At 39.4% G+C, this 12,816-nt stretch overlaps 1 protein-coding gene across 9 annotated transcripts in view; it reads right to left on the bottom strand.

Moving 5' to 3' along the window:
• The window catches only part of CENPJ (centromere protein J), a 56,021-nt gene that overhangs the window by 7,475 nt on the left and 35,730 nt on the right, over positions 1 to 12,816 (bottom strand). For 8 of the 9 annotated variants that reach the window (XM_042936051.1, XM_042933906.1, XM_042931652.1 and 5 more), the window contains 2 exons: positions 12,451 to 12,693; positions 8,608 to 8,692 (listed from right to left, as the gene is read on the bottom strand). In XM_042936051.1, the coding sequence (XP_042791985.1) occupies positions 8,608 to 8,692; positions 12,451 to 12,693 (328 nt within the window). The remainder of the gene's footprint in view (positions 1 to 8,607; positions 8,693 to 12,450; positions 12,694 to 12,816) is intronic. The other variant, XM_042936715.1, reaches the window with a different exon arrangement.

Raw genomic sequence — 12,816 nt, forward strand, 5'->3', positions numbered from 1 at the left:
TAATGTTTTTCTTTACTAATTCATAGGAGTTCATTATAGAACTTCAAATATTTATTCAGGCACTTAAGTCCAGTGTGACCCAAGAAAGACAAGGACAATATCCAATTTCTGAGAATTTACAATCTGGAGGAACAGACAGGTGCTCAACTAACCTAACAGATGAACCCAAAGGTATTTTGGAGCTAATCACAAGGACTTTAGTTAGAGGTTAGATGTAGGGTAGATATAATAGAGGCATCCAAGAATACATCTCGAATTTTGCTTGACAAAATAACTGGGTATTAAAATCCAGACCTAATTGCTGTGGTTTAAACTGTTTAGGTTATGACCAGCACACCAATCATATACTATATTAGTAATACATACGTTATAGAATAAGTGTATACACATATACACACACTCACCAACAACAAATTAAGGTGAATTTTAAAAAATATACTGACATTCTAATATTTTTTTCCTATGTGCCAAAGGGCCATATTAAAAAGATGCCCAAGGGGAGGGTGGGTGATGGGCATTGAGGAGGGCACCTGTTGGGATGAGCACTGGGTGTTGTATGGAAAACAATGTGACAATAAATTTCATATTAAAAACAAACCATGCCCAAAATTTGCAAGTTTGTTTCAAGTACGTGCCACTAGATGCTACACAGAGAGCACACTAAAGAACAGAAGCAGAGTCCATTCAGGCAGTTGGCGGGCATCTGAGAAGGTTTGTGCAGTACTCAGGGAGACAGAAATGTTCTGACTGCACTGTGTTAAATCACTGATAGGTTCCAAAGAGCTGGGTTTCATATGGTTCAACCTACTTAATCGATTCAGAAACTATCAACATCAGAAGGATTAGTTTAGAGATCCCTGGGAGTGCATTTTGGCTTGGGCAAACGGGTAGATGGTAGATGGTTCTGGGGACGAGAGGAATGCTCTGTTTTGATGTGATAAACGAAGAACAATTGCCTGCACCTTACTTACATGTGCGAAGTAAGCTCTGTTGGACCTCACTCCTAAATGTTTTAACCATCCTCCATAGAAAAGACTAATATCCCCATTTTAGAGGTAAGGAAAGCGAGGCTGAGGTTAAATAACGTGCCAAAGTTGTCAGCTAATAAAGCAAACCAGGATTCAATCCTATGGAGCTTAATTCTTCTCTCAAGCTGTTCATGAGCAGAAACTGGAAGCCTCTAAGCAGAGACCCACTGAGAGGACCAGGACACATGAGCAGGAGCATGGAGCCCTGACTCCTGAGTCTGTGTTCGCTACTTTGAGTATAAACATACCTTATAAAATTACATATCTTATAAAAGTTGGGACAGATTAAATTATTTAATAAACAGTGCTGGAATAGCTAGATATAGACAATATAGGAGGATAGGTTTATGACCGCAAGATAGGGAAGACTTAAGAGGCACCACCCGTAAAGTAAAAAAACTGAAATTCAACAACATTAAGTAAGAATCTTGGGAATTGTGGGGAACTATAAGGTACCATCAAGCATCATGGCAGTATAAGTCATTCCTTTTTTCCTTCTCTTTTTAAACAACTAATTAGACATCTATAACCAAATGAAAGTACCTCAGCACCTCACACCAAGGGATCTGGGAGGTTTCCTGCCCACCTGGGCATCCAAAAATAGGACCTCAGTAAGGGACGCAGATCCAAGGGAGTTAGTGAACCTGCCCCGTCCCCATTCACCATGACTGGAAAAGAAACCCAGAGAGCACAAACCTTGGTGGATACCCACAGACAAAAGAGAATTTGCAGAAGTCTAGTCCACCCTGAGGGGAGATTCCAACATGCCACTGGAAAAGGACAGCGATGAGTTTGGATGCAGAGAGGGAGGAACTTGCCAGAGCTGCTCCCCTCCCCAGGGAGACACAGCACGCTGTTGTTTGGCAGTGGCAGTAACAACCTCTCCAAAGGAAGTGATAGCAAAGCAAAAGCAAAAAGTGACTGCCCAGCTAGGCCAGTTACATGGGTTGTGGCTAAAGAAACATCTGTTTCCAACAGCACCCAGATCTCTGAGGAGAGACCCCCATGACTTGGAGAAGGAAAGAGAAAGGGAAGGAAGCATACTAGAATATCAAAGGTCATTACAGGAATGTTGTTCCTGCTGTCTGCTTCAGCACTTCAACATGAAGTCCACCCACAAGCCTCTGGTAGTACCCCACTCGAAGATCTTCGAGTGGCACCCCCAAAGCCCAAGTGCTAAACCCACACCTCTCCTAACTCTGCTACCAGCTCCTTATGTGCCCTCCCAACTACAACCAAAGAGCAAGATTCAGTAAACAGGGAGCATGCTCAGAAAATAGGCCACAGTTGGTGAGCAGGGGAATAAATACAAATTTGGGCCATTTTACCACCTTCTGGAATACAGAAGAATGGTTTCTAACAGCTAGACTGGTGAACTATAAAAACCAAAGAAATCATAAAAACTAAGAAGGTATCTGCCATTTCAAATGGGAAAGCAGAAGTCCATAGCTACAAACAGTATAAAAAATTAAGGAAACATGGCATCACAAAAAGAAACTAATAGGTCTCTAGCAACAAAACTCAAAGATATGAAATACCACATCTGATAAAGAATTCAAAACTGCTCTTGTGAAGAAATTCAACAAGTTACAAGAAAACTCAAAGACAATTCCATGACGTCATGGAACAAAATTAATGAACAGGAGTTCTTTACAAAACAGACTGAAATTATAAACAAGAACCAAACAAATTCTGGACCTGAAGAATTCAACAAATGAGATGAAGATGCAATAGAAAGCATCTGTAGCAGAGCAGAACACATGGAAGAGAAAATAAGTGACTTGGAGGACAGGAATATAGAAATAACAACAGAAGAGGCATAGGAACTAAGATTAAGAAAGAGTGAGGAAAGCCAACAAGAGCTATGAGATTCCACCAGAGAGCCAAATATTGGAAGAATTGGGGTTCCACAAGAAGAGAAGAAAAGGGACAGAGAGTTTATTTAAAGAAATCATAGCTGAGGAGAGCCTGGGTGGCTCAGTTGGTTAAGCATCCAATCTTGGCTCAGGTCATGATCTCATTGTTTGTGAGTTCAGGCCCCACATCAGGCTCTGTACTGACAGGTCAGAGCCTGGAGCCTGCTTCAGATTCTGAGTCTCCCTGTCTCTGTGCCCTTCCCTGACTTGTGCTTGCTCGCTCTCGCTCTCTCTCTCTCTCTCTCTCAAAAATTATAAATGAATAAACTTTAAAAAATAAAATACAGAAATAATAGCTGAGAACCTGTCAAACGTGGGCAAGGACTTGAACAAACAAGTCCATGAAACTAATAGGACACCCTATTACCTTAATGCAAGACCTTCTCCAAGATACATTATAATGAAACTGTCAAAAATTAATCACAAAGAAGAATCTTAAAGGCAGCCAGGAGAAAAAAAAAAAAAAAAAAAAGGTAACATACAACCCCCCCCCCTCCCAAAAAAAACCCCAAGACAAACCAAATGAGGCTACCAGTGGATTTCTCAGCAGAAACTCTATAGGCCTGGAGACAGTGGAATGACATATTCAAAGTGATGAAAGATAAATATTGCCAGCCAAGAATATTATATCCAGGAAAATTATCTCCTTCAGATATGAAGGAGAAATAAAGGCTTTCTCAGATAAACAAAAGCAGAGGGAGTTTAATCACCTGCTGTGCAAGAAATGCTGAAAACAACTCTTCAAGCTGAAACAAAAAGATGCTAATCAGCATCATGAAAACATGTAAAAGTAAACAACACAATGGTAAAGATGAAAAATTTATAATCAGGGGCGCCTGGGTGGCTCAGTCGAGCGTCCAACTTCGGCTCAGGTCATGATCTCACAGTTCGTGGGTTCGAGCCCCGCATCGGGGTCTGTGCTGACAGCTCAGAGCCTGGAGCCTGCTTCCGATTCTGTGCCTCCCTCTCTCCCTCTGCCCCTCCCCTGCTCATGCTCTGTCTCTCTGCCTCTCAAAAATAAAGAAACGTAATAAAAAAATTTTAAAAAAAAGAAAAATTTATAATCAAATACAGAAAACTTCAAATCTACAATAAGATGGTATATTAACCACTTAACTATAGTATAAAGGTTAAAGGAAAAGAACACTAAATAACTATCACTCGGTGAAAAGCTAAAAGCTTTTCTTTGGAGATTAGGAAAAAGACAAAGATGCCTACTTTTACCACTTTTATTCAACATAAAATTGGAAGTCCTAGCCACAGCCATTAGGCAAGAAAAATAAAAAGCATCCAAATTTATCCAATTTGAATTAGAAGCAAAAGTTTCACTATTTGCAGATGACGTACTAAATATAGAAAACCCTAAAGACTCAACCAAAAAAATCTATTAGAACTAGTAAATGTTGTTGTAAAGTTATAGGATACAAAAATTAACAAAGAAACTAGCTGAATTTCTATCCACTAATAACAAGCTATCAGAAAGAGAAATTTAAGAAAACAATTCCATGTTACATCAACAAGAATAAAATATCTAGGAATAAATTTATCCAAGGAGGTGAAAGACCTATAGTCTGAAAACTGTAAGACTGATAAAAGAAATTGAAGATGACACAAATAAATGGAAAGATACATTATGCTTCCGGGAAGAATTAAAATGTTCATACTACCCAAAGCAATCTACAGATTCAGTGCAATCCCAAAAATACCAAAGACATTTTTCACAAAACAAAGAATGCTAAAATTTGTATAGAACCACAGAAGACCCCAAATAGCCAAAGCAATCCTAAGAAAAAAGAACAAAGCTGGAGGCATCACAATTGCTGGTTTCAAACTATACTGCTAAACTAGAGTAATTAAAACAGTATGGTACTGGCATAAAAAAGGACACACAGACCCATGGAATAGAACAGAAAGCCCAGAATTAAACCCTCACATATACAATCAGTTAATATTCAACAAAGGAGCCAAGAACACTCAACGAGGAAAGATAGTCTCTTCAACCAATGATGTGAAAACCGAACACATGCAGAAAAGTAAAATTGGATCTCTTTTTAGACCACTCATAAAATTAATTTGAAATGGATTAAAGACTTAAACATAAAACCTGATACCATAAAACTTCTAGAGGAGAACACGGAAGTAATCCCTTGACATTGGTCTTGGCAATGATTTCTTGGATATGACACCATAAGCACAAGCAACAAAAGCAAAAATCAACAAATCAAAAATCAAAAGCTTCTGCACAACAAAAGAAACAATTGACAAAATGAAAAGGCAACACACAGAATGGGAGAAAACTTTTGCAGAGTTAATATCCAAAATACAGAAAAACTCATACAACTCAATAACAAAATAATGTAACTGAAAAATGGGCAAAGGAATTAAATAAGCATTTTTCCAAAGAAGACGTACAAATGACCAACAGTACATGAAAAGATGTTCAACTTCACTAATCATCTAGGAACTGCAAATCAAAACCACAAGATATCACTTCACACTTGCCAGAAAAGCTATCATCAAGAAGACAAGAGGTAACAAGTATTAGCAAGGATGTGGAGAAAAGGAAATCCTTATGCACTGTTGGTGGGCATATAAACTGGTTCATCCACTATGGAAGTTCCTCAAAAAAACAAAAATAGATCTACCATATGATCCAGCAATGCCACTTCTGAGTACATACTCAAAGGAAATAAAAACAGGATATTGAAGCCTATGTTTACTGCAGCATTACTCACAATAGCCAAGATATGGAAACAACCTAAGTGCCCCTCAGTGTATGAATAAAGATGTGATACAGATACACAACAGAATATTATTTTGCCATGAGAAAGAAAGATATACTGCTATTTGCAATAACATGGATGCACCTTGGGGACATTATGCTAAGTGAGATAAGTCAGACAGAGACAGACAAATATTGTATGATATCACTTACAAGTGGAATCTAAAGAAGCCAAACTTGTAAAACAAGAGTGAAACCATGGTTACCAGGGAGGGGGAGTTTGGGGGATAGGGGAGATGGTTTTTTTTTTTTTTTTTTTTTTTTTTTAATTTTTTTTTTTAACGTTTTATTTGTTTTTGAGAGAGAGAGAGACAGAGCATGAACGGGGGAGGGTCAGAGAGAGAGGGAGACACAGAATCCGAAACAGGTTCCAGGCTCTGCGTGGTCAGCACAGAGCCCGACGCGGGGCTCGAACTCACGGACAGCGAGATCATGACCTGAGCTGAAGTCGGCCGCCCAACCAACTGAGCCACCCAGGCGCCCCGGGGAGATGTTGTTTAAAGGTATAAACTTGCAACAAGTAGTAAATAAGTCCTAGAACAGTATAGTGAATATAGGTAATATTGTATTATAATGAACAATTTGGCTAAGAAACTAGATCTTAAACTCTTCAACCATTAAAAAGACATAATAACTAGGTGTGCCTGGGTGGCTCAGTCGGTTAAGCATCCAACTTCGGCTCAGGTCATGATCTCATGGTTGGTGGGTTCGAGCCCCACATCAGGCTCTTTGCTGACAGCTCAAGGCCTAGAGCCTGCTATGGATTCTGTGTCTCCCTCTCTCTCTGCCCCTCCCCTGCTCATGCTCTCTCATAAATAAATGAACATTAAAAAACTTTTTTTAAAGATATAATTATGTGATATGATAGAGGTATTAATTATCACTACACTGGCAATAATAATATATAGATACATATATCAACATTATTATATACCTTAAATTTATACAATGTTGTATGTCAAATACATTTTCAATTAAAAAAAGGAAAAGAGTTTTGGTTCACCAAAAGATATCATAAAGAGTAAAAAGGCAGGCCACAGACTGGAAGAAGATATTTGCAATGTGTGTAACTCTTAAATGATTACAACGGAGGGAGGGGAAATCCCCCCACAAACCAATAACAAAAAAGACAACACCACAGAATGAGTAAAAGACCTGATCAATTTTCTCATAGAGGGAATCTAAATAGGTAATAAACATAGGCAATGGTATTTAACATATTTAGTAATCCCAGTAATGCAAATCAAAACTATGATGAGACAGTTTTCATCCGTACCAGACTGGCAAAAATTGAAGTCTGACAATACCAAGTATCAACAAGGTGTGGAGCAGTGCAAGCACTTACATTACTTTGCTGGTTAGGCAGTAAAATCATTTTGGAAAATGTCTTGGCAAAATCTATGAGTGTTAAAGATATTCTTACTGATTACCCAGTAATTGCAGTATGTGCCCTAGAGAAATGAATGTAACCAGAGACGTTTACGAATGTTCACAGCATCATTGTTTAACATCCCAAACTTAAAAAAAATTTAACCATCAACAGGTTAATTTTAATATATTCATAAACATTCAAACTGCCTTGCAGGAAAATTAGTGAACTAGAGTTGCAGATCAACATGACTCTCAAAAACAATGTACAGTAAAAGACAACAGAATACATACAGTATAACTATTCAGAAAGTTCAAAAAGCATTTTTGTAGGACTGCACTTATAAGAGTAGAAACTACACAGATAGGGAATATAATATGATCATGGAGGTGAGAGCTCTGGGGTGCTGTTACTCTCTTTATCTTGCTGGTATTTATCCAAGTATTTCCTTTACAACCATCAAGCTGCATATGTTATATCCACTTTTATAAATTCAATTCATGAAAATAATTTCTAAAAATTCCTGGTAAATGAAAAATCTAGTTGTGAAAACAAAAGTTAATGAGAGAATATATATATTTGTGACCTAAGGATTGAGAAGGATTTCTTAAAGTCATAAAAAAAGATGGATAAATTCCATATTAAAAGGAAAAACATGTATATAAAAAACACAAACTGAAAGCTAAACCCAGACTGGGAAAAGATCGTGGCAGTGTTTGTAACTGAGAAAGGATTGGTACGCAGAATAACTTCAATAAAGAGAAGCCACTCCCTAAAAAGTTTTAAATGGGCAAAAGAAATGAACAGGCAATAAACAAAAGAGGAAACCCAAATGCCCATTAAATATACAAAAAGATGCTCACATGACCTTACCAGGAATCAGAGAAATGCATATTAAAATTACACTAACCCACCATTTCATGCCCATCTGACTGGCCACAGTCTTAAAGTCCGACCAGGTCAAGGGTTGGTAGGCACAAATAGCATACTCTGCTGACAGTAAAAAAACTGGCAAAGCCACTTTGCAGAGCAAAGGGAAAATCTCCTCCAGTAGCACAAACCTGGTATGACCCAGCATCCTACTCTTGATATGTATCCTGGAGAAACTCACATGACAGATATTTTCTTCAGCCTTATTCATTCTATTGACAAACTGGGGGAAAACATGAAGTCCATCAACAGGAAAACTCAATTGTGCAAATATACATGGAATCTGTATAGCTATTAAAATCAACAAACTAGAGTTTTATATGTATTAATGTGGGCATCAAAATATTGAGAGAAAAAAGCAAATTGTAGAGGGATACATAGAAACAATACTATATTGATTTATGGACATAATGTGGTAAAAGAATGAAAAACAAGCAAAGGAATGTTGTCAGGGTGGAAGTTGGGGAGAATACGTAGGGGCTTCAATGATATTTTACAATGTTTTACTTCTTACATTAGGTGTAAATTCTCTATTCTTTAAATTCCTAATATATTTTGTAAAAATATCATGCAACTTCTTACCTTGTGTCGGCAAATGGTTTTTCTTGTATTTTTCTACCTGGGTTCCTGAAGAAATCTGACTCTTTTGTAATCGAACTGATGAATTCTATAGTATGAGATAATTTTGAATATAAAATTAGTACTTGTCTACATATTAGTACAATGAATGAAACTAAAACTCAGCTTGCAAGGAGAATGGCTTAAGTTTGTTTATGTTGTTTTCATTTATCATCACTACAGGTCAGAGTGAACAAGCTATTATTTATGAATGTACTACACACACACACACACACACACACACACACACACCCCACCTTTGGAAAAACAGATGGCCCTGAACAACGCTGTGGGGGTTAGGGGCACTGATCTCCGAAGAAGTTGAAAATCCATGTACAACTTTGGACTACCTCAAAATTTGACTACTAATAGCCTACTGTTGACGAGAAGCCTTACTAACAATATAAACAGATTAGCACATATTTTTATGTCATATGTATTATACACCATATTCTTTTTTTTTTTAAGTAGGCACCACACCCAGTGTGGAGCCCAGTGCAGGGCTTGAATTCAACCCTGAGATTAAGAGTCAGACGCTTAACTGAGTGAGCCACCCATGTGCCCTATGTATTGTATTCTTACAATAAAGTTAGGTAGAGAAAAGAAAATGTTATTAAGAAAGTCATACACTCAGGGGCACCTGAGTGGCTCAGTCGGTTGAGCCTTCGACTTCGGCTCAGGTACTGATCTCCTGGTTCATGAGTTGAAGCCCCACGTCAGGCTCGCAGGTGTCAACGCAGTTGTCCCCCTCTCTCTCTGTCCCACCCCTGCTTGCACTCTCTCAAAAATATATAAAATGTTTAAAATAAATAAAACTTTTTTTAAATTGAAAAAATGAAAAAAAATTGTACGGAAGAGAAAATATATTTACAGTGCTGTACCGTATTTATTGAAAAATTGTGTGCAAGTGGACCCACACAGCTCAAACCCATGTTGCTCAAGGGTCAACTGTATATTCATTCTTCAAGTGAGGGCATAACAGACAACATAAAATGAAAGTCTTCTGTAACTGTTGCCAGATTAGCCAGAGAAGAGGGCAGTTAGTTACTCCTCAACATCAGCAAAACCCCCTTATCTCTACCTCTCCTGTGAACACTTCCCAACCATCTTGCTCCACTTTGAGCCCTAGCTCCTTACTAAGATGGCTCACCACTGCCTCCTTCTAGGGATGGAAATTTCTCACCCTCAGAATTTACACCCCTAGGTTTAGAGGCAGGGTACAGGTAGGTCTTCCTTGCTCCCCATCACTGATTCCAACCAAATCTCTCTCCTGCCTAACCACCCCTGTCCTAGTTCTGTGTCTCATGTCCACAACTCACCCAACACGTACTCACCTTGCCAGGAGATAACTCCACTGCCTTAGCTTCAGTTTCCCAACCTACTCTATCCTCCTTCAGCCATGGACACCAATGGCAAACTCTACAACTGGTCATTATCAATATGTGCAATTACCAATAACTGCAAACATCTCATTTTCAAAGCCTTTGAATCCAGAATGTGGGGAATTCTACAAAATCATTAGCCTGGTCTACTGAAAAAGCCAATGCCATTTAATAAAATGCTATAGTATCCAGGGGTAAGATGCCATGATTTCTGCAATTAGCTTCACATGGTACAGCAAAACACATACACACAAGTGGTTAAATATTAACAGTGATTGAATCTAGGTGACTCTTCAGGTGGTCATCCTATTATTCTTTCAAATGTCTCTATTTGGGGAAGCTGTTATAATAAAAGGTTTGGGGAGGTGGGGAGAACCCCACTTTCTTCTGACTGCTATATCTAGCTCATTCCTCTAACACCCTAACTCCACCAACTGTACAGGGTCCTACAATTCATTAATCCATATCCATGTAGATTTTCTATGTCCCTCAAAACCTTATGGTCTTATGCAGCTTAAACCAAGTTTCACCACAGTGACTCTGGTTGCATATACTGTTGCCTCCATGCCCTCAACTCACTTTGTGGTATTCACCTGGATGACCACACCTCTTCTAAAATATAACTCTCCACCACCTTACAACCAAAATGCTGAACAAGAAAATAATGCAAACAACTCTCACCTGAAATATATGATCTCTAACCTACATAGGCTCCCAAAGCAGTCCAGGAACCAGACTACACTTCCCTAGTTCCTTTGCCTTTCACTCTCCTTCTCTCATCTCCCCAAACCTCCTACATCTTCACTCTCAGCTGACGACCAAGCTTTCACTTCACTGACAATACTAACATTAGGAGGGAGCTTCCTACCAACAGGTACCACACGTTGAGCCTGGGTTCCACACCTTCAACCTTCTGCTACCAGGCACATGCTGTCCATGCTCCTGGCCAAGGCCAGACCCTCCCTTCATTCCCTAAATCCCCCCTTCTCTCATTTATGAACATTGCTCCAACAATTTCTTCCCACCTTCTCCTGCATCGGCATTTTCCTCTTTACTGAATCAATTCTGTCAATACAGAAACACTTGTTAATTTTCCCATTAAAACAAACAAAACAAAAACAAAAAAACCTTTCCTACAGCCACTACCCCTTCTCTTTCCATTCACTGCAAAATCTCTCCAGAAAGTTCTTATTCTCTGTCTTAAACTTCTCATTCTCTCTTATCTAGTCAGGCTTTTACTTTCAACACATTCCTACGTGGTAAATCCAATGACCAATTTTCAGCCCTCATCTAACTTAGCAGCAACCTTTGACATCACTGGCCACTCTCTCCTCTGGGAAGTACTTTCTTTACTTGGCTCTCAGGACACCACACTGGCTTCCTTAACTCCATCCTCTGGTTGTCAATTTTCCTCCCCCCGTCTTCTCACACTCTGGCTCAGTACGTGGATCTCTTTACTACCCACACTTTCAGCTTTGGTGAACTCCGCCAGCCCAAAGCTTTACCACACATCCTGATGACCCCTAAACTTTTAGCTCCAATCTGACCTTCTCCTGCTATGTACATAACTTCCCAGACAACATCTCAACCTGAGGGCTAATAGGCATTTCAAATTTACCCATCTAAACCTGAGATCCTAATATCCACGCTCCCAAGAAATACATGCTCTTTTCTTGTGGTCTCTTACAATAAATGGAAACACTATTATGCCAAATCACTACACTATACTTGGAAGCCATTTTTTTTTAAGTTTATTTATTTTTGAGAGAGAAAGAGACCGCATGAGCGGGTGAGGGGCAGAGAGAGAGAAGAGAGAGAGAAAGAGAATCCTAAGCAGGCTTTGCACTGTCAGCAGAGAGCCTGATGCAGGGCTAGAACTCACGAAACTGTGAGATCATGACCTGAGCCAAAACCAAAAGTCGGATGCTGCACCAACTGAGCCACCCAGGAACCCTACTGGAAGCCATTCTTGACTCCTTCCTTGCTGTCACACCCAATATCCAGCTTATCAACAAATCCTATACACTTCTCAGCCCTCCACTGCTGCTCTTCCAGTCTAAAGCCCCTCTCATCTGTGGTGTGAGTAACAGTAACAATCTCCTAACTGGCATTCCCAATCATGCCTATAACCTTCTCCTCCCCGTTCAGTCTACAGTCAGCAGCAGACAGAGTGACCTTACTAAAATAAAGGATCAGGCCCCCTCTTCAACCATAGCCCTCCATAGCTTCACTTCTCACTCAGAGGAAACACCCAAGTGCTTACAGGAATCAACTAAGGCCTAATGAACTCTGTCCCACCTCCCTCTATCACATCTCTGATCACATCCCCTACCATTCTCCCCACTTCCTCTGCTCCAGCTCTATAAATTTGAGGGCTCAAATATTTAATATCTCCCTGACTTGACGAAACTGGCTCCAAACCTACCATGGATCCATCTTTTTTTGTGGCAGTCACACACGGACCCATCCTTATGTTGCTCTCTGTAGCTTCTGCTTTCTTCCAGGCGTCTAATCGGAATCTTTCCATCACTTTTATTTCTTCCCTGAGGTCTGTGTTCTCTCTGACCAACATTTCTATTTGGCTTCTAAGACGGCCATGTGTGCTTGACCATTTTGCTTCCTTTCTTTTCAAATCTTCCTGTAAATCTGCTATCTGCTGTTTCAAAGCCTCTCAAAACAAAACAACAACAAAAAATTACTAGAATAACGCAATAGAAGAAAAGAGACACATCATCAAAACATAAGTGCTGCCATAGCACAGGCAGCAGAAAGGGAAGGCTTGGTCAATCAC

The sequence above is a fragment of the Panthera leo genome, chromosome A1, assembly GCF_018350215.1.
Source record: "Panthera leo isolate Ple1 chromosome A1, P.leo_Ple1_pat1.1, whole genome shotgun sequence".
In the NCBI taxonomy this organism is placed as follows: Eukaryota; Metazoa; Chordata; class Mammalia; order Carnivora; family Felidae; genus Panthera; species Panthera leo.